Source organism: Stegostoma tigrinum, chromosome 31 (genome assembly GCF_030684315.1).
Source record: "Stegostoma tigrinum isolate sSteTig4 chromosome 31, sSteTig4.hap1, whole genome shotgun sequence".
NCBI lineage: Eukaryota > Metazoa > Chordata > Chondrichthyes > Orectolobiformes > Stegostomatidae > Stegostoma > Stegostoma tigrinum.
In genome coordinates this window covers 571,390-597,322 of record NC_081384.1, presented here as the reverse complement: position 1 = coordinate 597,322, position 25,933 = coordinate 571,390, and the positions used below count along the sequence as shown (strand labels likewise).

Below are 25,933 nucleotides of genomic sequence, written 5' to 3'. Positions count from 1 at the left end.
TCATTCATCCAAGCCTCTCAATCTCCCCTCCTTTTACAGTATTTCTTATCCTTCATGATAATCTGCATCAAATCTCAGGCCCTTCTGCATTTAAATAGCAAAACAGTTATCACAGCTTTCCAATTTTGATTTGAAGTCTTATGAAGTAAAGGGCAGCATAAAATTGAAAAAGTAAAATTAAAAGGAAGAGCTTACAAAAATGCAATAAACAGCACAGACCCTGCTGAATGGGAAAGATACAAAGACCAGCAATGGGCCATAAAGCAGCTTACATGTGTTACCAAAGGGATTATGAAATGAAACTTGCAAGAGACAGCAAAGTCAATAAGAAGAAAATGTATAGCTGTGCGAAGGGGAAGTGGTTGATCAGGAACATTGGAGATAGCAAGCACTGAAGATGCCAGAGTCTAATTAATAGTGTGGAGCTGGAGGAACACAGCAAGTCAGGCAGCATTAGAGGAGTAGGAAAGTCGACAATTCGGGTTTACACTTTTCATCAGGACTCATGAAGGGTTTAAACCCAAAATGTCGACTTTTCCGCTCTCTGATGCTGCCTGACCTGCTGTGTTCCTCCAGCTCCAGCAATGTTGGCCAATTAAAGACTATAAGTGGGAATATTATCAATGGCTCTGGGGAAATGGCAGATACACCGATAATTACTTTGCCTCAATATTTATAGTAGAAAAGGAGGATAATTTGCCAAAGTCTCAAGGTAAGTAATAGTGCATCGGGGACAGGGACTGAATAAAATTAACATAAGTTAAAATATCAACAGTGAGGAAATTAATGGAGCTAAAGAATGGCAAATGTCCTGGACCTAATGGTTTCCATTTGAGGGTGATAGGGGAACACATTGTAGATGCCCCAAATATAATCTTTCAGAATAAAAAAACAAGAACTGCAGATGCCATAAATCAGAACAAAAATAGGAGTTTCCAGAAAAGCTCAGCAGGTCCAGCAGCATCTGTGAAGAAAAATCAGAGATAACGTTTCAGGTGAGGTCACCAGACATGAAATGTCAGCTGTGGTTTGTCTTCACAGATGCTGCCAGACCTGCTGAGCCTTTCCAACAACTTCTGTTTATGTATAATCTTTCAGAGTTCCCTAATTACAGTAGCCATCCCTTTGGGAATGGAAAACTGTAGATGTCACTTCATTTTTTAAGAAGGGTGAGAGGAAAACCAAGGAATGATACATTAGTAGCCTAACATTTGTGGCAGGAAAATTGTTGGAGTCATAGTCAAAAATAGGGTAACTGAAAACATTGAACATTTTCAGTTAATCAGGGAAAGCCAGCATGGATTCATGGCAGCTGCAGGCATGACAAACCTCGTTGAATTTTTTGAACAGGTAATTAAGGTAATGGACAGGGGAAAGTCTATAGATGTTTGTTTATATGGACTTCCAGAAGGCATCTGATAAAGTCCCACAGACACTAATTGACACCATTAACTAAGGTAGAAGCCCTGGAATTGAAGGCAATTACTGACATGGTCAGAAACAAGTTGAGAGGCAGAAGACAGAGAGTAGGTAGATTCCCAAATTAGCAGTATGTGATCAGTAGTGTTCCACAACCACCTGTGTTAGAACATCAATTATTCACATTATTTATTAACAACTTCGAAAATGGCATAGAAGGTTGTTTATCTAAATCTGCTGATGACAATGTTAGGTGGCATTATAGACTACGCAGATGAAAGCATAAAAGCGGTATTGATAGATTAGGTGAATGGGCAGAACTGTGTCAGATGGAATTCAATGTAAACTGGTGTGAGGTTATCCATTTTGGACCAAAAGATGCTGGATCAGTGTCCTTTCTAGATGGTTTTAAATACAGTGGATATCTGAAGATATTTGGGGGTTCCGGTACACAGATCTTTAAAATCCATGAACAAGTACAGAAAATAATCAAGAAAGCTGATGGTATACTGGCCGTTATATCGAGAGGACTGGAGTATAGCGACACAGTTATACAAAACCACGGTTAGACCCACTTGAAGTACTGTGAGCAGATCTGGGCTTCATACCTTAGGAAGGATAGAATAACCTTGGAGAGGTACAAGATAGGTTTACAACAGGGGTAAAGTTGTGAGGAGAAATTATACAAATTAGGCTGTTTTCTCTAGAGTTCAGAAGAATAATAGGTAATCTGATCAAAGTCATCAAGGTACTAACAGGACAAGGAAAAGTTGATAATGATAAACTTTTTCCACTGATTGGGGATTTTAGAACTAGGGGGCGTAGTCTCACAATTAAGGCCAAAACTTTCAGCAGCAATGTTAGGAAGCGCTTCAACATACAAAAGGTCGTAGGTGTTTGGAATCAGCTGTCAATTTAAAATCTGAAGTAGATATTTTTTGTTCTGTAAAGGTATTAAGGAACATGGGCCAAAGGCAGGTATAAGGAGTGAGACCACAGGTCAATCATGATCTCATTGAACGGTAAAACAGGCTTGAGGGCTGAATGGCCTACTCTTGTTCCTATGTTCCTTTCTAAACAACAAACTGAAATATTCTGAACAAAAACAATTAATATTTTTGTGCCAGTACATGTTTAATCCTCAGTACCACAAACATTCCACTTACCCACAGCTCCAAACATCAATGGCTGGTGAGTATCTTTCTTCCCCCAGCAGCAGCTCTGGTGGACGATACCAGAGTGTGATGACTTTGTTAGTGTATGGACGGCTAGGAAACAAAGTGGAGCGTGTCACTGAACAGCAAGCAAGTTCTACATTAATGCCGACGCCAGAATGTTCAAAGCACAAAAAGACCACTGTGCAATGGTCATCACCAGAAATGGATTATAATTGAGCACAACCAGGACATAATCAAGTGTAACCTGAGTGCAAACTGAATGTAACTGGAGTACTGTGCTATCCGGGAGCTATGGGGGGGTGTATTAGTCTCCTCCACTAAATGCTCCAGTCAGGCGTTTTAGTGGCAAAATTCAGGTGGCAGGCAAGAACCCTGGATTTCGCAGTTTTAACATGGAGAAGTTTTAATTTCTAACAGACTCAGAGTATTTGCTGTTTCTCATGAAGTTTCGCTGAGTGCCTCACCGCAAGGTTACTCCTTGAGCCTGCATTGCTCCTTTGCTGGCAGACATTCCATACTGTTTCCCTGTGGAGTGTGCGCGGTTTGGAATGAAGCAGGTGTTACAGTAAATCTGCCTGAATCAATCCCAATGTTTAGTTCAGTGTACAGCAATTATCACACCCTATTCTATGTCATCGGCAGAGGCCCAGATCCTAACTTTAGCTTTATGTCCTTCAAAGAAGAAGCAAAGGTTTTTCTCCACACAACTTCAAGCAGAAATGTGGTGCTAGTGAGGTAAGAACAGGAGGATATGGCAGATGAATGCTTGGGTGAAGAATTGGTGCAGGGGACAGGGATTCAAACTCCTAGATCACTGGGGTCTCTTCTGGGGCAGAGGTGACCTGGTCAAGAGAGGCAGGTTGCACCGAAACTGAAGGGGGACCAATATCCTGGCAGGCAGATTTACTAGTGCTACAAAGGAGGGTTTAAACTAGATTGGCAGGCGGGTGAGATCCTCAACAGCACGGAAGCAAGTGCAAGGCTGGAAGGATATATAGTATCAAAAATAGCAAGTTGAAGAGACAGGTCAATCTGGAATAGAATAGGGAGCGAGGAATGCCTGTTGGATTAAACTGCACTTATTTCAGTGCAAGAAGGCTGACAGGTAAGGCCAATGAACTCAGGGTGTGGTTATGTATGTGGGATTGGGACATTATAGCCATTACAGAAATGTGGCTAAGGGAGGGACAGGACTGGTAGCTTAATGTGCCAGGGTACAGGTACTTTAAGCCAGACAGAAGCGGAGGAAAGAGGGGATGGGGAGTTGCATTTTTGATTAAAGGGAGTATCACAGCAGTAGTCAGAGATGAAATAACTGACAGATCATCTAGTGAGGCTCTATGGCAGGAGCTTAGAAATAAAAAGGGAATGGTAATGTTATTAGGGCTGTACTATGGGCCCCCAAATAGTCAATGAGAATTAGAGGAACAAATATGCAGGGAGACTGGGGAGACTTGCAGGAGCAATAGGGTTGTCATAGTAGGGGATTTTAATTGTCCTAATATAGACTGGGACTGCCATAATGTTCAGGGCTCAGATGGAGTGGAATTTGTTAAGGGTGTTCGGGAAAGTTTCCTCAAGCAGAACAGAGGGTCCTACTTGGGAAGTGGCAAAACACGAGCTACTCTTGGGAAATAGGGAAGAACAGGTGACTGAGGTGAGAATGGGGGAGCACTTTGAGATTAGTGACCATAGTTCGATCAATTTTAAAATAGTTACAGAGAGGGACAAAACTGGTCCACAGGTTTAAATTCTAAACTGGGGCAAGACGAATTTTGATGGAATTAGACAGGAGCTTGTAGGGGTTGACTGGAGTAGTTGTTTGCAGGCAAAGGGACGTCTGGCAAGTGGGAGGCCTTTAAAAGTGTGATAGCTAGAGTTCAAGGACTACATGCTCCTGTGAGGATGAAGGACAAGGCTGGCACATGTAGGGAACCCTGGATGACAAGAGATTTAAGGTTTTGACCAGGGAAAAAAAGAGGCATGGCTCAGGTACAGGCTGCTGAGATCAAGAAAACTACTGGAGGTATACAGCGGATACAGGAGTTTACTGAAGGAGGAAATCAGGAGGGTGAAAAGTGGGCACGAGATAGCTTTGACTGAGAAGATTAGGGTGAAACCAGACAGATTATTTAAGTCTATTAAAGGAAAAAGAATTACTAGAGAAAATAAGACCCCTCAAGGACCAAAGTGGATTTGTATGTGTGGAGGAGATATGTGGAACTGCAGGAGATTGGTGAGGTCCTCAATGAATATTTCTTCTCTGTGTTAACCATGGAGAAAGACAAGACGACTTGGAAACTTGGGGAAGTTAGTGGCGATATCTTGGGGACAGTCCCTATCACAGTAGAGGCAGCTTTGAACATATAAGAATGTATGAAGATGGATAAATCTCTTGGTCCTGACCAGATATATCCAAGAACTCTGCAACAGGCTAGAGAAGAAATTGCGGGGGCCCTGGCTGACATATTTGCATTATCGTTAGCCATGGGTGAAGCCCCAGAAGACTGGAGGGTAAAGAACAAGGTGCCCTTGTACAAAAACGGCTGCAAAGAAAAACCTGGGAACTATAAACCAGTAAGCCTAACATCCATGGTAGGTAAGTTACTTGAGAAAGTTCTGAGGGATAGGATGTACATGCATTTGGAAAGACAGATTTGATGAGGAGTAGTCAGCATGGCTTTGAGTGTAGGAGATCATGCGACACAAATTTGTTAAGAGTTCTTTGATGAAGTGACCACGAGGTTAACGACAGCAGGATGGCAGGCGTAATCGATATGGATCTCAGTAAGGCCTTTGATAAGGTTCCACATGGTAGGCTGCCCTACAAGGTTAGATAGCATGGAAATCTGGAACAGATGGCAAACTGGATACACAACTGGCTTGAGGGTAGGAAGCAGAGAGTAATAGTGGAAGGAATGCTTGTCTGACTGGAGGCCTGTGACTAGTGGTGTGCCTCAGGGATCGGTGCTGGGCCCTCTGCTGTTTGTTATTTATATCAATGATTTTGATGAAAATGTACAAGGCATGTTTGATAAGTTTGCAAATGACACTAAAATGGGCAGTGTCTTGGACAGTGAGGAAGATTATCACAAATTGCAGCAGGATCTTGATCAGCTGGGGAAATGGACCTAGAAAAGACAAATGGACTTGAATATAGATACTGAGGTGTTCCATTTTGGATAGTCAAATCAAGGTAGGAGTTTCATGCTGAATGGTAGGGCCTTAAGGAGTGAAGTGAAACAGAGGGACCTTGGAGATCAGGTGCATGGTTCTCTGAAAGTGGATTCACAGGTAGACAGTGCAGTAAAGGAGGCTTTTGACACAGTGGCCTTCATTAGTCAGGGCACTGAGTATAGAAATTGGGAAGTTATGTTGCAGTTGTGCAGGATGTTAGTGGAGTCACACTTGGAATTTTGTGTCCAGTTTTTGTCACCTTGCAATAGAAAGGATATTATTAAACTTCAAACAGTGTAAAAGAAATTTACAAGGATGCTGCCAGGAGTCAAGGAACTGAACACAGAACATTACAGCACAGTACAGGCCCTTCGGCCCTCGATGTTGTGCCGACCTGTCATACCAACCTGAAGACCATCTAACCTACACTATTCCATGTACGTCCATATGCTTGTCCAATGATGACTTAAATGCACTTAAAGTTGGCGAATCTACTACCGTTGCAGGCAAAGTGTTCCATTCCCTTACTACTCTCTGAGTAAAGAAACTACCTCTGACATCTGTCCTATATCTTTCACCACTCAATTTAAAGCTACGCCCCCTCGTGCTCGCCATCACCATCCTATGAAAAAGGCTCTCCCTATCCACCCTATCTAACCCTCTGATTATTTTATATGTCTCAATTAAGTCACGTCTCAACCTTCTTCTAACGAAAACAGCCTCAGGTCCCTCAGCCTTTCCTCGTAAGAGCTTCCCTCCATACCAGGCAACATCCTAGTAAATCTCCTCTGCACCCTTTCCAAAGCTTCCACATCCTTCTTATAACGCGGTGATCAGAACTGTACGCAATACTCCAAGTGTGGCCGCACCAGAGTTTTGTACAGCTGCAGCATAACCTCTTGGTTCCGGAACTCGATCCCTCTATTAATAAAAGCTAAAACACTGTATGCCTTCTTAACAGCCCTGTCAACCTGGGTGGCAACTTTCAAGGATCTGTGTACATGGACACTGAGATCTCTCTGCTCATCTACACTACCAAGAATCTTACCATTAGCCCAGTACTTTGCCTTTCAGTTACTCCTACCAAAGTACATCACCTCACACTTGTCTGCATTAAACTCCATTTGCCACCTCTCAGCCCAGCTCTGCAGCTTATCTATGTCTCTCTGCAACCTACAGCATCCTTCATCACTATCCACAACTCCACCGACCTTAGTGTCGTCTGCAAATTTACTAACCCATCCTTCTACGCCCTCATCCAGGTCATTTATAAAAATGACAAACAGCAGTGGACCCAGCACCGACCCTTGCGGTACACCACTAGTAACTGGTCTCCAGGATGAATATTTCCCATCAACTACCACCCTCTGTCTTCTTTCAGCAAGCCAATTTCCAATCCAAACTGCTTTATCTCCCACAATCCCATTCCTCCGCATTTTGTACAATAGCCTATGGTGGGGAACCTTATCGAACGCCTTGCTGAAATCCATATACATCACATCAACCGGTTTACTCTCATCTACCTGTGTGGTCACCTTCTCAAAGAACTCAATAAGGTTTGTGAGGCATGACCTACCCTTCACAAAACCGTGCTGACTATCCCTAATCAATTTATTTTTTTCTAGATGATTATAAATCCTATCCCTTATAACCTTTTCCAACACTTTACCAACAACTGAGGTAAGGCTCAATGGTCTATAATTACTGGGTTGTCTCTACTCCCCTTCTTGAACAGGGGAGCCACATTTGCTCTCCTCCAGTCGTCTGGCACTATTCCTGTAGACAATGACGAGTTAAAGATCAATGCCAAAGGCTCGGCAATCTCTTCCCTGGCTTCCCAGAGGATCCTAGGATAAATCCCATCCGGCCCAGGGGACTTATCTATCTTCACACTCTGTAGGATTTCTAATACCTCTTCCTTGTGAACCTCAATCCCACCTAGTCTAGTAGCCTGTATCTCAGTATTCTCCTCAACAACATTGTCGTTTTCTAGAGTGAATATTGTCGAAAAATATTCATTTAGCACTTCCCCTATCTCCTCTGACTCCACACACAACTTTGCACCACTATCCTTGATTGGGCCTAATCTTACTTTCGTCATTCTTTTATTCCTTAAATACCTATAGAAAGCCTTAGGGTTTACCCTGATCCTAACCGCCATTAACTTCTCATGTCTCCTCCTGGCTCTTCTGAACTCTCTCTTTAGGTCTTTCCTGGCTACCTTGTAGCCCTCAAGCGCCCTAACAGCCTTCACATCTCATCCTAACATAAGCCTTCTTCTTCCTCTTGACCACAGATTCCACTTCCTTCGTAAACCACGGCTCCCGGGCTCTACAGCTTCCTCCCTGCCTGACAGGAACATACTTATCTAGGACACACAGGAGCTTTTCCTTGAATAGGCTCCACATTTCTAATGTGTCCATCCCCTGCAGTTTCCTTCCCCATCCTCTGTTCCCTAAATCTTGCCTAATCTCATCGTAATTGCCTTTCCCCCAGCCATAACTCTTGCCCAGTGGTATACACCTATCCCTTTCCATCACTAAAGTAAACATAACAGAATTATGATCGCTATCACCAAAGTGCTCACCTACTTCCAAATCTAACACCTGGCCGGGGTCATTATCCGATATCAAATCTAATGTGGCTTCGCCCCTTGTTGGCCTATCTACATACTGTGTCAGGAAGCCCTCCTGCACACACTGGACAAAAACTGACCCATCTATAGTACTCAAACTTAGTGTTCCCAGTCAATATTTGGAAAGTTGAAGTCCCCCATGACAACTACCCTGTCTCTCTCACTCCTATCGAGAATCATCTTTGCTATCCCTTCCTCTACTATTTGGAGGCCTATAGAAAACTCCCAACAGGGTGACATCTCCTTTCCTGTTTCTAACCTCAGCCCATACTACCTCAGCTGACGAGTCCCCAAACATCCTTTCTGCAACTGTAATATTGTCCTTGACCAACAATGCCACACCTCCCCCTCTGTTCTTACTGAAACATCTAAATCCCGGAACCTGCAACAACCATTCCTGTCCCTGCTCTATCCACGTCTCCGAAATGGCCACAACATCGAAGTCCCAGGTACTAACCCACGCTGCAAGTTCACCCACCTTATTCCGGACGCTCCTGGCATTGAAGTAGACACACTTCAAACCAACTTCTTGCTTGCCGGTGCCATCTTGCGTCCCTGAAAGTTTATTTCAGACCTCCCTACTCTCAACCTTTTCTATACTCCAACTCCAATTTTGGTTCCCATCCCCCTGCTGAATTAGTTTTGAGTTATAGGGAGAGATTCGTTAAGACAGGGCTTTTCTCTTTAGAGCATAGAAGACGGAGAAGGGGATCATATAGAAGCATATAAGATCATGAGAGGTCTGGATATGGTGAACGCATTCAATCTTTTCCCCAGCGTTTGGAATTGAGGACTACTGAACATTAGTTTAAGCTAAGAGGGAAAAGAATAAATAGGAACATGAAGAACAACATTTTTACACAGAGGGTGATATACTTATGGAATGAGTTGCCAGAGGAAGTGCTTGAGGTGGGTACATTAACAACATTTAAAAGGCATTTGGACAAATACATGGATAAGAAAGGTTTAGAAGGATATGGGTCAAGTCCAGGGAAATGGGGTTAGCGTGGTTGAACATTTTGGGCAGCAGGGACCAGTTGGGGTCAAAGGGCCTGTCTCTGTGCTTTAGGATTCTCTGACTCATAAATGATACAAGGAACCATGGAAAAAAATTTTCCAAAATCCAAGTTTTCTGTTCGTTCATGTAGGTGTCACTGGCCATGCCAGCACTCTGGCGAAGATGGCGATGAGTCATAATCTTAAACTGCTGTGGTCCTTTTGTTGGGACACCACAGTGCTGTCAGGAAAAGAGTTTCAAGATTTTGAAACTGTGAAAGAATAGCAAATATTCTTCCGAGTCAGGATGGTGAGTGCTTTGGAGGGGAATGTGCAGGTGATGCTGTTCCCATGTATCTGCTTCCCTTGTCCTCCTAATGGCGAAGGCTGCAGGTATGGAAAGACAGCAGGGTGTACCATAAATAAGATGCAATGCAAGAACTCACCAAAGCTCCTTTGATAGCACCTCCTCAACTCTCTCTCTAACAGTGAGCCAATACCAAATGGGTTGCAGCAGTTTCTGATGGCAATTTACCATCACATTGTCAAGGATAATTAGGGACAGGCAATGGATGCCAGCCCCATTCAGTGATGCCCATATTCCCTGATGAATAAAAAACATCCTGTGTCCTCCAATACTAACAACCAGAGATCCACATATTTGTCCCTAGTCTCTCATAAACCATGATTCCACAATTTTTTTTAATTATTCATTTATGGGATGTGGGCATTGCTGACAGGCAAAAAATACTGGCCCAGTCATTAGTTGCCCTTAAAAGGTGGTGATGAGCTGCCTTCTTGAACCATAGCAGTTCATGTGCTGTAGCTGATCCACAATACCATTAGGGGAGAGAATTCCAGGATTTTGATCCAGTGACGGTGAAGGAATAGTGATACATTTCCAAGACAGGCTGATGAGTAGATTGGAAGGAAACTTGCAGGTGGTGCTATATCCAGGTAGCTGTTGCCCTAGTCCTTCTAGGTGGAAGTGGTCATGGGCTTGGAAGGTGCTGTCTTTGGTGAATTGCTGCAGTACATCTTGTAGATAGTATGCACTGCTGCTTCTGAACATTGGTAGAGGGAGTGAATGCTTGTGGATGTGGTGCCAATCAAGTGGACTGCTTTGTCCTGGATAGTGTCAAGCTTCCTGAGAGTTGTTGGAGCTGCACCCTTCTAAGCAAGTGTGGAGCATTCCACCATACCCATGACTTTTGCCTTATAGATGGTGGACAGGCTCAGGGAGCCAGCAGGTGAGCTATTAGCCACAGCATTTCTAACCTTTGACCTGCCACTGTGGATATGCGGCAAGTCCAACTGAGTTTCTGGTCAATGGTAACCCCAAGGATATCGATAGTGGAGGATTCAGTGATGGTAACGCCACTGAAAGTAAAGGGACGATGGTTACGTTGTCTCTTATTAGAGATGGTCATTGCCTGGCATTTGTGTGGCGTGAATGTTACTTGTCACTTGTCAGCCCAAGTCTGGCATCTGAACATGGACTACTTCAGTCCCAATGAATCAAAAATGCACAATGTTCGACAGCAATCACGATCAAGCATCCCCATTCTAACCTTATAATGGAGGGAAGGTCATTGCTAAAGCGGCTGAAGATGGTTTGGCCTTAGGACACTAACCTGTGGAGCTCCTGCAGAGATGTCCTGGAGCTGAGATAACTGATCTCCAACAACGTCAGAAGGCAGACGACACCAGGTTGTAGGCTAACAGGATTATTTGAAATTGTAAGCTTTTGAAATGTTGTCCCTTCACCTGACGAAGGGAGAACACTCTGAAAGCTTGTGACTTCAAATAAACCTACTGGACTATAACCTGGTGTCATCTGACTGCTGACCTTGTCCACCCCAGTCCAATACCTGCAATTCCACATCATGACCTCCAACAACCACATCCATTTTCTTATGGGTCACGTAGAGAGTTTGCCCTCAATACCCACTGATTCTAGTTTTGCCAGGAATCCTTGTTCCCACACTGGGTCAAATGCAGTCTTGATGTCAAGGGCTGTCACTCTCGCCTCAGCTCCAGAATTCAGCTCTTCAATCTATGTTTGAACCAAGGCCGGATTGAGATCAGGAGCTAGGTGGCCCTGGCAGAACCTAAACTGGGCATCACTGAGCAGGTTATTGTTGAACAGCTGCAGCTTGATAGTTCCCTTAACTGGGAATGTACATACACTGAGCGAGTATTATGCCATTGCTGAAACATACCTCTCTTCCGAGTTGTACAATCGTGCCAAACCAAAATCCGCCAACTTGATCTGTCCACTGGATAAAAGGAACAACCAGTGAGACAGCAGTTCCACACAAAATCTCTCCAATAAACAAAACCACCATCCTAAACTAACCATCCCACCCCAGAATAACCATCCCGGATGAAGTAAACAATGAAGTAAAAAGTAAACAAGATAGTTGCAAGTTCCCACACTTAACCTCTCACCACCACCACCAATATAAAACTTTCCCACCGATCAACATCCTGCTACTAACACAACGCCACCCTCTATTTTCTCCTCATGTACCTACCTGTTGTTGAGGAGAATGTTGGAGCACTTAATGTCACGATGCAGAAAGTTCTTTTTATGACAGTAATCTAGTCCATCCATCAATTGCCGCATGAAGGATTTGATGTGGTCATCAGTGAAATGCACCAGCCCCGACTCCAATAAACCCATCAAATCGTGATCCATGTATTCAAAGACCAGGTAGAAAGCTCCTGATAGATATGTTTTGGAGACAACACAAGCAAGAAAATGGTTGAATATGGTTGAAAAGAAAATTAATTGTTAGCTTGGCTCAGTTGGAATCACTCATTCGTATAGGTCCATTATTAAAGACTTCATTATCATCCCCTGTCTTGACACCATGATCTAAGTTAACACCACAACGCAGTACTAAGAATTCCTATTCTGGCTAGTGTCAATTGTTCAGATCACAACAGTATCCCTCAGCTCAGCTACATACTGAGTCACTGACTATAACAAACCAGGGGTTCTCCCAGTATTGCCTTAATGCCATCAGAAATGGAACTCACTCTTTTCATGCCGATGGTGGAGTTCTTCAGTTGCAACAAAAAGGAGATATTTTGGGTTAAGTAGTCACAAATCTGGGGACGAGGTAAACGGCCCCTCATTTCCACCTGTTAGATTTAATGGGGCATTGTAGACCGAACTCTGTGTGCGTGTGTGTGTGTGTGTGTGTGTGTGTGTGTGTGTGTGTGTGTGTGTGTCTGTGCGCGCGCGCGTGTGGTACAGTGTACTGACAGCCCACTTAAATATGGCCAGATCATCCAAGCAACCACTGAGATGTTGAGGTGGGATTTTCATCCCTCAGAAACACAACTCCTGATAGCTGTCAGTGGGCCAGGGCAACCCTCCAATGTCACAATGATGCCACCTGCAAACTGGAGCACCTCATATTCCACATCGACAGCCAAAGCCTGCTGGCTTAAACATGGATTTCACCAGTTTTAAAATCTTCCCATCCACGTCCAACCTTCCTTCTCATTCCTGCCTCCTTGGCCTGACACAACCTATCCACCTTATCTCCTACCTATCTGACCCTCACTGGCCAATCCCCACCACTTGTCCCTGCACTCACCTATCATCATCCCACCTACCTGCTCCAGCCCAAGCCCTCTCCTCTCTATTTATTTCTGAGCTCCCTTCCCCCCCCACTCACCATTCCTGATGAGGGGTTCTAACTTGAAATGTCAACTTTCTTGCTCCTCTGATGCTGTCTGGCCTGCTGTGTTCCTCCAGCTCCACAACGTGTTATGGTTGGCTACTTTGCTGGGGTACTCTTGCTGGTGGGGTTGAATTCTGGAAGTGGCTGGATGAGGGTCTTAAGTGGCATTCACTTTTAACAAAGATTTTCTCTCCCTTTCATGGAAAAACTTGGTGGACTTTGCGGGGCTTGTACTATTATATGGATGGTGCTTCATTTATTTTCATATGAGTACATTTTTACAATACTGGAAAGTCTTTAGCAATTAAGTTTAAAATTAAGAACATTATAATTATTTTATTATTTGACAGGATATTTATGACAAATATAATTGAGCACCTCACAGATTTGGACAATATCCAGGCTCGAGCTGACAAGTGGCAAGTGACTTTCGCACCACACAAATGCCAGGCTATGACCATCACCAATAAGAGATAATCTAACCACCATCCCTTGACATTCAACAGTGTTACTGTCACTGAATCCCAGACTATCAACATCCTAGGGGTTATCATTGACCAGAAACTTGACTGGACTCACCACGTAAACACAGTGGCTACAAGAGCAAGTCAGAGGCTAGGAAGGCTATGGCAAGTAACTCAGCTCCTAACTCCGCAAAGCCTGTCCATCTAAAAGACACGAGCCAAGAGTGTATGAGTGTAGCCCCAACAACATTCAAGAAGGTTGACACCATCCAGGTCAAAGCAGCCCGCTTGATTGGTATCACATCCATAAGTTTCAGCTCCCTCCATCACTGACGGTCAGTAACAGCAGTGTCTACTATCTACAAGATTCACTGCAGAAATTCATCAAAGGTCCTCAAACAGCGCCTTCCAAAACCACAACCACTTCCATCTAGAAGGACAAGGGCAGCAGACATATGGGAACACCATCACCTCCAAGCCACTCACCATCCTGACTCGAAAATATATTGCCGTTTCTTCGCTGTTGCTGGGTCAAAGTCCTGGAACTCCATCCCTAATGGCATTGTGAGTCAACCTATAACATGTGGACTGCAGTGGATGAAGAAGGCAGCTTACTACCACCTTCTCCAGAGCACCTGCGGATGGGCAATAAATGCTGGCCAGGCAGCGATACACCACATCCCACAAATGAATAGAAAAAAAAACACAGCAGTATTTTCTTTGCATGATTCGATCATACTGTAGCCTTTGGCAAAGATGTGACATTTAAAATAAGCTTCAATGTGATTAAGATAATTCATTAGAAGACTGTGGAACAAACAATCTGATGGGAAAACAATGTGATCAGAGTGTAGTCAATAACCCTGTAAGAAGATATGGATGTGTTAAGATACAAGACCATCAAAACCATGATAATGGCTGTAAGCTGGAGCGCCAGCACAAATTGATCATTATCGAGATCAGTTGAAGTGTAAGTGAACTGCTGACTGGTTTTGTTTATTTCTCTTTTGAAATTGATTACCAAGTCATCTTTTTGATAGCATTTCCATTCAGGTGATTACAATTGGAAATTATTAAAGTTTAGCTCATCACATCTTTTTGAAGTATCTTGAACATCACAAATAATTCTGTGATGAATGTAACATTATATGTTACATTGCAACCTTTATAAAATTACTGTTGAAAAAATAGCTTTTTGCTATTTTATGTTATTGTGAGGTTGTTGAAGAATAAAAGGATGTTCTTTCTTGCCTGCTTCCTTCAATAAATTTGAATTTTGATCTCTTTTGGCATATTACTATACTAGCAATGCAAAAGTAAACATGTAGTCAAATGTAAAATGACAAAGTCCTGTATCTTTTGTCTTCATTAATAACCAGCTATACTGTTTACAAGCTGCCATGACTGCTTTTCACAACCCACAAATACATTGGGCCCAGGTCCCCACAGTCCGGGCACTATTGGCAAGTTCTTTCACAGTCATAGGCTCAAAAAACACTGTCACTGCTCCAACAGATCACATACTTTTCAAAGAAGTTGTAACGGATCAGCATAAGTGGCCTTAAATAGAAAGCATCATAAATGATCAAAACTGGAAATTTAATACAAGTGGGAATGTGGTGCAGCTCCTATTAGAAAGAGCTGCACCTTTTTGCTACCACAACTAGATATACAAGAAGGCTAATTGGATATTCAAAGCTATGCCTTTCAAGAAGATCATAATACAGGTTAGCATTCCACTGGCCTTCTCAACGAATTGCTGTACTTGAATACTAACTTCTACCGACTTGTGCACTAGAATACCTAGGTGTTTCTACTTCTGGAAATTCTGCATTTGCTCTCCATTTAAATTATACTCTGCTTTTTAGAGTCATAGTCATAGAGATGTACAGCATGGAAACAAATTCTTCCAGTCCAACTCCTCCATGCCGACCAGATTTCCTAAATTAATTATCCCATTTGCCAGCACTTGGTCCATGTCCCTTTAAACCCTTCCTAGTTATGTACCTGTCTAGATACCTTTTAAATATTGTAAATTTTAAATATTGTAATTGTACCAGTCTTCACCACTTCATCTGTAGCTTCTTCCATTCCCTAGATTTCTATAACCTCCTTAATGACCGATTCGAATTCTTCACTACAGCAGACATCAAGTTAATGGTGTACAGCTTCCTTCCTCCCTTCCGAAACAGAAGGGCTCTATTTGCTCCTTTTCAATATGGTACATGCAAATATTTAATCTACCTATGAATTAACTTAAGAAATTAATTATAAAACTGAAATGATAAGATTGGTCAATTAAGTAAAGACTGATTAAATAAATAAATTAAGTTATCAATGAATGACAGTGCAGGGAATTGGCCTTAACAGCAGCACATGGATGTTCACAGACAGCTCTGCAATCCTGGACATCCACACCTACGGTAAGTCACTACGTCTCAAACAACTTCAGTTCAAAGCTGGAATGCGAGGGCAAACAATTCAGGATATTAGAGAGGGGTAGGGTTACTGAACAGTATGATCCACAGCTCAGGTACAGCCCTTCATTTTGGTGGCGTTAAAGGTCTGTTTGTGGTCGAGGACAGAACAGTATGACTGCATATTAAGTGATAACATGCAATGCTGGAGGAGACTCAACCTTTGTCATTATCCAACAGACGAAAGGTTCTTGCTGTCTATGTGAGTGAGAGTAAAGTCAGCAGGGTGGATGAGCAAACTGTACACAACGTCATGATACATGAGGCAATTCAATTTGGGATCAAAAAGATGCCATGATAATGAACATTAGGTTAAGGATTAAGGTTAGTAGGTTAAGGATTTTTCCTTGCACCTGGGGAAAACTATGAAATAGGAGGGAAGAATTCAAGAGATCCTATCCATGTAATAACCAAAAACATAAACAGAAGCAAGAACAAAATTCTATTGAGGGCACCTGAGGAGCTACAACCCAAATTAAAATAGAAGCACAATGATAATGATCCACGCTCTGCATTTCTAGAACAGGAGTCACTCAGACCTTTGTGAATCTTTAGAATTCTCTTTTGTTTGTTAAAAAAAATCAAGGAAAAGTGGGCTTTGGTCAAGCACGATCTTATAAAATGAAGGAACAGGATCTGAGAATCAGATAATGCTGATGCTGTAAATCAGGAACAAAAACAGAAGTTGTTGGAAAAGCTCAGCAGGTCAGGCAGTATCTGCAATTTAAAAAAAATCAGAGTTAACATTTTGGGTCCAGGGTTCTGAGGGTCACATTAACTCTGACCTTTTGTTCACAGATGCTGCCAGACCTGCTGAGTGTTTCCAGCAACTTCTGTTTTTCCCAAGAATCAGATGACCTAATCCTCCTAATTCTTATATTTAAGCTAAAGAGTAAGAAATTGGGTTAACTGCATTGCAAGTGATTAAGAAATAAAAAACCAATAATCAATATTTTTTGGTTACATGCGTATCCTTTGAAGTATCAGTCCGTGTTCATCTCTATCATACCTTTATCTTTTTTGAAGTCCAGTGCATCTTGTTTGTCAGTCACAATTTCCTTCATGTTGACCACGCTGGTATGGTTGAGCTGACGAAGGATCTTGATCTCTCGAATGGCCGTGATGGGAAATCCCTCCTTTTCATTATCCAACCGTACTTTTTTAAGGGCAACCATCTCACCTACCAGAAAAGAAAGTTTCCATTATCTGACTAGCAAGAATAATCTTTAATGTCGTGCTTGCCAACCTTTTACCCACTGTGACCCCATTTTGAAGTCTGGAGATTGTTGCTACTCTTAAGTGACAACACAGTGGTCAATTTAGCACAGGTGTATCATATTGAAGAAGAATACAGTGAATCACAAATAAATTAGATCAGAAATGGCTGACAGGTGATTTAATTGAGGTGTACAAAACAATGAGGTGTTAGGATGGAGTGAACATGAAGAATTGTTTCCCATGGGATTGGAATAGGCAGCTGATTTATTCAGCCAACACAGACATGATGAGATGAAAGGCTATTCTGTGCTCTAACTGTACTGTGGTTCAAACAGGCACATAATTATAACATCAGTTGTAAATGCCTGGTTAATTGTACTCTTATGTTCGTTCATATCAATTTTAAGAGAAAGAGAAGCAGGAAGTGGATATCAACAGTCTGACCACATTCAGATAAGGAGAGGGCTATTGTGGCATTGTGATAGTGTCCCTACCTCTCAACCTAGAAGCCCAAGTTCAAGTCTCACCTGCTCCAGAGGTGGGTCCTTATATCTCTGAACAAAGCAATTAAAAAAGAAACAATTTTTGTAAAGAGCCTCTGTGACACGAGGAGGTATGAGTGGGGCAAGATTGAGGAAGCCAAAAAGCTCTCTCTACAAAAAAAATACAAAGTGTTGCCTCAATTTCAATCCCACTGACTGCTGAGAACGTATTAACGTCGGCTCCAATGCAAATATGTCTATAGATGCAGTGGGAGCCAACTTCCTATTTCCAGACATGGAGTGAGGTAGTCACAAGCACCAACTTCCTGTCCCAGTGCAGTGGCATGAGGTGCAGATGTTCCACAAAAAGTAATCGCAGAAATATAGACTGGATGACTCTGAATTACGCATCAGGCTTGCAGCAACAAGCAACTGGCCATGAATAGCATAAATGATTGTATTACCAATGAGATATTATTTCCTACCAGCAAACACAAAAAACTAAATCTCAAATCTTGGAATATTGAAATCAAAACATGCCCATGAAACATAATGCTCTGTGACTCCAGGTAGTGAAAAAGTTCTGGTTTTTGAAGCATCAATTACCTGTGTCCTTATCCTTAGCTTTGTAAACTTGCCCATATGTTCCTTCGCCAGTGATTCCAATTATGTCGAATTTATCCACACATCGCTTGCCCCAGTCACTCTCAGTCTCCTTTTTCTCACCATAGCGAGGACAACAGATCCTTTAAAAAAAGTTAAACGTGTGAGAGGCAACAGAATCTAACCAAGCCTTCGCATGAAAGCTATACGTTCAACATTATTCCCACTGCATTTCAGGATACGCTGTTTGTTTTCACAAGGTCACAATCCCATACACACTGACTCCCAAAAGGATATGAGTCCCACACACACGCTCACTCTCACTGGGAACAATTCTACTCACACTATCACACAGGAGGGTACAGCGCCACACACACGGACTCTCACTGGGGTAGAGCCGCGCACACGCTGACCCTCACTGGGGTAACACCACGCACACACTGACTCGCACTGGAATACAGTCCCACACACACAATGACTGTCACTGGAGTACGGCTGCGCACGCACTGACTCTCACTGCAGTACAACCCGCACGCACTGACTCTCACCGGGGTAACACCACGCATGCACTGACGCTCACTGGAGAACGGCCATGCAGGCACTCTCACTGGGGTACGGCCACGCACGCACTGACTCTCACTGGAGTACGGCCGCGCACTCACGGACTCTCATTGGACTACAGCCGCGCACGCACTGACTCTCACTGGGGTAACACCACGCACACACTGACTCTCACTGGGGTATGGCCGCGCACGCACTGACTCTCATTGGGGTATGGCCGCGCACGCACTGACTCTCACTGGGGTATGGCCGCGCACGCACTGACTCTCACTGGGGTACGGCCGTGCAATCACTGATTCTCACTGGAGTACGGCAGCACAAGCACGGACTCTCACTGGAGTACAGCCGCACATGCACTGACTCTCACTGGGGTACGGCCACGCACGCACTGACTCTCACTGGGGTCCGGCCACGTACGCGCTGACTCTCACTGGGGTCCGGCCACGCATGCACGGACTCTCACTGGAGTACAGCCGCACATGCACTGACTCTCACTGGGGTACGGCCACGCACGCGCTGACTCTCACTGGGGTCCGGCCACGCATGCACTGACTCTCACTGGGATACAGTCCCACACACACTGACTCTCACTGGGATACAGTCCCACACACACTGACTTTCACTGGGATACAGTGCCACACACACTGACTCTCACTGGGATACAGTGCCACACACACCGACTCTCACTGGGATACAGTGCCACACACACTGACTCTCACTGGGATACAGTCCAACACACACTGACTCTCACTGGGGTATGGCCACGCACACACTGACTCTCACTGGGGTACGGCCACGCACGCACTGACTCTCACTAGGGTCCGGCCACGTACGCGCTGACTCTCACTGGGGTCCGGCCACGCACGCACTGACTCTCACTGGGATACAGTCCCACACACACTGACTCTCACTGGGATACAGTCCCACACTCACTGACTTTCACTGGGATACAGTGCCACACACACTGACTCTCACTGGGATACAGTGCCACACACACTGACTCTCACTGGGGAACGGCCACGCACGTACTGACTCTCACTGGGGTACGGCCACACACACACTGACTCTCACTGGGATACAGTCCCACACTCACTGACTTTCACTGGGATACAGTGCCACACTCACTGACTTTCACTGGGATACAGTGCCACACACACTGACTCTCACTGGGATACAGTGCCACACATACTGACTCTCACTGGGGTACGGCCACACACACACTGACTCTAACTGGGGTACGGCCACGCACGCACTGACTCTCACTGGGGTACAGCCATGCACGCACTGACTCTCACTGGGGTCTGGCCACGCACGCACTGACTCTCACTGGGATACAGAGCCACACACACTGACTCTCACTGGGAAACAGTCCCACACACACTGACTCTCACTGGGATACAGTCCCACACACACTGACTCTCACTGGGATACAGTGCCACACGCACTGACTCTCACTGGGATACAGTGCCACACACACTGACTCTCACTGGGGTACGACTGCGCACGCACTGACTCTCACTGGGGTATGGCTGCGCACGCACTGATTCTCACTGGGGCAACACCACGCACACACTGACTCTCACTGGGGTATGGCCGCGCACGTACTGACTCTCACTGGTTAACGGCCGCGCACGCACTGACTCTCACTGGGGTACGACCGCGCACGCACCGACTCTCACTGGAGTACGGCCCCGCACGAACCGACTCTCACTGGGGTACGGACCCGCACGCACTGACTCTCACTGGAGTACAGCCCCGCACGCACTGACTCTCACTGGGGTCCGGCCACGCACGCACTGACTCTCACTGGGATACAGAGCCACACATACTGACTCTCACTGGGATACAGTGCCACACGCACTGACTCTCACTGGGATACAGTGCCACACGCACTGACTCTCACTGGGATACAGTGCCACACGCACTGACTCTCACTGGGTAACGGCCGCGCACGCACTGACTCTCACTGGGGTACGGCCCCGCACGCACCGACTCTCACTGGGGCAACACCACGCACACACTGACTCTCACTGGGGTATGGCCGCGCACGTACTGACTCTCACTGGTTAACGGCCGCGCACGCACTGACTCTCACTGGGGTACGGCCCCGCACGCACCGACTCTCACTGGGGTACAGTCCCACACGCACTGACTCTCACTGGGATACAGTCCCACACACACTGACTCTCACTGGGATACAGTCCCGCACGCACTGACTCTCACTGGGGTACAGCCCCGCACGCACTGACTCTCACTGGGGTACGGCCACGCATGCACTGACTCTCACTGGGGTACGGCTGCGCACGCACTGACTCTCACTGGAGTATGGCCGCACATGCACTGACTCTCACTGGGGTACGGCCCCGCACGCACTGACTCTCACTGTGGCACGGCCCCGCACGCACTGACTCTCACTGGAGTACAGCCCCGCACGCACTGACTCTCACTGGAGTACAGCCCCGCACGCACTGACTCTCACTGGAGTACGGCCGCGCACGCACTGACTCTCACTGGAGTACAGCCGCGCACGCACTGACTCTCACTGGAGTACGGCCGCGCATGCACTGACTCTCACTGGGTACAGCCCCGCACGCACTGAGTCTCACTGATATACAGACCCACATGCACTGACTCTCACTGATATACAGCCCCGCACGCACTGACTCTCACTGGAGTACAGCCACGCACGCACTGACTCTCACTGGAGTACAGCCCCGCACGCACTGACTCTCACTGGAGTACAGCCACGCACGCACTGACTCTCACTGGAGTACAGCCCCGCACGCACTGACTCTCACTGGAGTACGGCCGCGCACGCACTGACTCTCACTGGAGTACAGCCGCGCACGCACTGACTCTCACTGGAGTACAGCCGCGCATGCACTGACTCTCACTGGAGTACAGCCGCGCACGCACTGACTCTCACTGGAGTACAGCCGCGCATGCACTGACTCTCACTGGAGTACAGCCGCGCACGCACTGACTCTCACTGGAGTACAGCCGCGCATGCACTGACTCTCACTGGGTACAGCCCCGCACGCACTGAGTCTCACTGATATACAGACCCACATGCACTGACTCTCACTGATATACAGGCCCGCACACACTGACTCTCACTCGGTGGCAGGACCAGTGATTTTCAAGGCCAGACCCTGGAGGTTGTAACGAGGATATTCAAGACACACTGCAAAGTATTTGAACTGTTTTCTGCAGTTGGACGATGCAGAAGTAAGGATGTAGATGTGACATTTCTCCAATCATACAGCGTTTCTGAAATCCTCTCCTTGCAACCTGCCTCCAATAATTTTGCTAGGTGCTACACAGATTAGGCCAGTATCACAGTTGGATTTACGGCAACAGCCTCCATGTCATAGTGACCTTCATGACTGAACCCAAAAGAATCCAACTGTTGGCTGCTCAAGCAATAAATTCTCGAGCTTCCCTTCAGTAAACACAGTAGACATTAAGGCCATGTTTAACTGAGATATTTAACCAAATTGTTAGTTTCTCCAACATTCTTACTTGGGCCTTTTTTTAAGGATCGGTTGAGATGGAGGTGGTGTCTTCTGCTCTGGCGAAGCTGGAGGTGAGGGATCTGTTCCAGGAAGTTCCGGTGGGAGTGGGAGGTCTGCTAGTAAATGCCGTGTTCTTTGGTCTCTGTCTTTCTTGGTAGATTTTACAGGTTGGATCTCCTTCGGACTGAAACAGAAACAGTATTATAGCAGCGAAAACCATGGTGGGTTGGCGATGGGAAGGCAGCAACAAGGTACCAAAGAGATTGTGGAGGGTCAGGTGTTGCTAAGGGTGTTTCAGAGAGTGCCTTTCACCCTTTGGGCTGCTGCTGCCTCATTAAATGCGGTAATCCTTGACAAGGAAAAGTAATTTTAAAAAATGTTTTGGATCATTTGTGATCACCTTGCATGATGGTTGAACAAAGGAAAACACATTAACTTTCATTCATTGTACTATTAAAAAAAAATCTCAAAACATACAAGCAATAGCATCTTATTACTATAACAAAGAATTCCTAAATCGTTTCAGATAATCAATGGTACCCTTGGACCTTGTTCTCTGTAATAAACCCAGGCTCTCTGTCTCTGCTTGTGTTAATCTACCCCTCTGTTTCTGTTACACAGAAAACAGGGCCAGAAGTCAGTCATTTGGCCCCTCAAGACTACTTCACCTTTCAACAGATGATGACTGATCATCACCTCAATGCAATCTTCCTGCACTTTTCCCAGATCCCTTGATTTTTTTTGGTATCTAAGAATTTATTAATCTTTGTCTTGAACATTCTCAATGACTGAGCCATCACAATATTCTAAGACAGACTTCCCAAAGATTCACCACCTCTGAATGAAGAAATTCCTGTTCGGCTCAGTCTGAAACGGTCCCTTGGTACTGGATCCAAGAAAGGCAAACCTCCTTCCTTCATTATCCTGTACAACGTGGAAAGAATTCTAACTTTCATTCGTCTAAAGTCTAGAGACAGTACAGGTCCAGTCACTTCAATCTCTCCTGATAAAACAATCCTACCATTGCAGGGATTAGTTTGATGAACCTTTGTTGCAGTCCCTCTAGGGCACGTGTATCCTTTGTTAGTAATGAGACCAAAACTGCAGACAGAATTCTGCAAAAATTCTCACCAAGACTCTGTACAGCTGCAACAAGACAACTTTACTCCCGTACTCAACTCCTCTAGAAATAAAGCTTGACATTCTATTTGCTTTCCTAATTGTTTGTTGTAACTGCATGTTAGCTTTCAGTGACTCATAATCAAGAGCACATGCAGTTTATCTCCTTTGGCTTGTCATACGCAGTTTTTCTTAGCCTGTATTATGTTGTCTTTTCTTCTAAGTTACAGCATCCACTTGGGGCATTTGCTCCACCTACAAGTCCTGACAATGCACATTGGTCTGAAAGTGCAAAGCACCACTGCAAAGAAGGTCAAAAATCACGTGACACCAGGTTATAATCCAATTTATTTGAAAATGCAAGCTTTCAGGGCTCAGTCCTTTCTCAGGTATGGTGTAAGAGAGAGGCTATAAGACATGAAATTTTTAAGTGGGAAGGTAACAACTCTAAAATTGGCCACCTCTTGTTGAATGCTTAATCTGTTAGGTAGGAGACTACTGAGCGAAATGCAAAATCCAGCTGTCTTTCAAGGCATTATCCTGAGAGAATTACAGATATTATCAATATATACAGGAGGTGACTTCTCAGGTCAGACAAAGCATTTTAGGTGTGGAGTCTTGCTTAGAATCAAAGTTGCAAACTGGGGTCAGGTTTTTTTTAAGCGAAACAGAGTGTGTCTGCAACCACACAAACATCTTGGATGAAATTACTCGTGTGTGTGTGTCAGTGATTTTGTGTTGTAATGTATCTCAAAGTCCACCTTGGAGGACGCATACCCAAAGATTGGAGGCTAAATGTCCTTGATTCTTTAAGTTTTCCCCCAATGAGAAGGAACACCCCCTGTCCGGTGATCATTGTGCGGTGTCCACTCATCCGTTGTCATAGCATCTGCATGGTCTCGCCAATGTACCATGTCTCCAGGCATCCACGCCAGTAACATATGAGATAGACCACAATGTCTGGAGGGTAGTGTTCCCACACGTGACGCTATTGTCCATGGCGATGATCTGACATGTCTTGCAGAGGTTCCAATAACAGGTTTGCGTGGTGTTGTGGTTGTATTGTGCTGAAGGCTGAGTAATTTGCTGCTCAGAGGAGAGGGAATGCCCTCATTAGAATGGGATACGATGCTCAACTCATCGGTCTCCATTTCTATCATGCAACAGCAAAAAGACCTCCCCATAAGATACAACCCATCTGATACACTTCATCATCCAGTACTTCCCCAGAGCAGAGAAACTACACCATGTTTTTCGCAGCCTTCAACACATTATTGATGACGAGCATCTTGCCAAGATCTTCCCTACGCCTCCTCTTCTTGCCTTCAAACAACATTAAACCTTAAACACACCATTGTTCACAGCAAACTACCCAGCCTTCAGGACGACATCAACCACAACACTATACAATCCAGTCATGGCAACCTCTGCATGACGTGTCAGATTATTGCCATGGACACTACCATCATATGCGGGAACACCATCCATCACATAAACAGCAGACACTCATGTGACTCGGTCAATGTTGTCTACCTCATATGCTGCAGGCATGGATGCCCTGAGACATGGTATATTGGTGAGACCATGCAGATGCTATGACAACAGATGAATGGACACCGCGCATGGAGGGCCAAAGGGCCTGTTCCTGTGCTATAATTTTCTTTGTTTTTGGTCTTTGATCACCAGACAGGTGTGTTTCCTCCCACTGGGGGAACACTTCAAGGATCAAGGACATTTAGCCTCCAATCTTCAGGTATGCATCCTCCAAGGTGGGCTTCGAGATACGTTACAGCGCAATATCACTGAGCAGAGGCTGGTTGCCAAATTCCATACCCATGAGGATGACCTCAATTGTGATCTTGGGTTCATGTCGCATTACAGGTGACCCCACCACACATAATATATTCCCTCATATTCACAGGCGCGCGCGCACACACACTCACTTTCGCAGACCTCTCTCACTCTCTCTCACTGACACACACACACCCTCTCTCAAGAGTGTGCACGCATGCGCAAATGCATACACTCACTCACTCTCTTTCTCACACACACACATACACACACGAATAATTTCATCCAAGATGTTTGTGTGGTTGCAGATACATTGTTTTGCTCAAAAAAAAATCTGACCCCAGTTTAAAACAAAGATTCTAAACAAGACCCCACACCTAAAATGCTTTGTCTGACCTGAGAAGTCATCTCCTGTATACATTGATAAAGCTTTTAATTATCTCAGGACAATGCCTTGAAAGACAACTGGATTTTGAATTTCAATTAATAGTCCCTTGCTAACTGATTAAACATTCAACAAGAGGTGGCCAGTTTTAATGTTGTTACTTTTTCACTTATAAATTCTGTGTCTCACAGCCTCTCTCTCTCTCTCTCACACTA

General features: G+C 44.9%; 1 protein-coding gene across 1 annotated transcript in view; it reads right to left on the bottom strand.

Annotated features, from left to right (window-relative positions):
* Positions 1–25,933, bottom strand: part of cdk12 (cyclin dependent kinase 12) — a 74,378-nt gene that overhangs the window by 21,338 nt on the left and 27,107 nt on the right. The window contains exons 3-8 of the mRNA XM_048560600.2: positions 22,431–22,607; positions 18,351–18,490; positions 17,054–17,224; positions 11,943–12,132; positions 11,628–11,684; positions 2,586–2,687 (exon numbers count right to left, since the gene is read on the bottom strand). Coding sequence (XP_048416557.1) covers positions 2,586–2,687; positions 11,628–11,684; positions 11,943–12,132; positions 17,054–17,224; positions 18,351–18,490; positions 22,431–22,607 — 837 coding nt within the window. The remainder of the gene's footprint in view (positions 1–2,585; positions 2,688–11,627; positions 11,685–11,942; positions 12,133–17,053; positions 17,225–18,350; positions 18,491–22,430; positions 22,608–25,933) is intronic.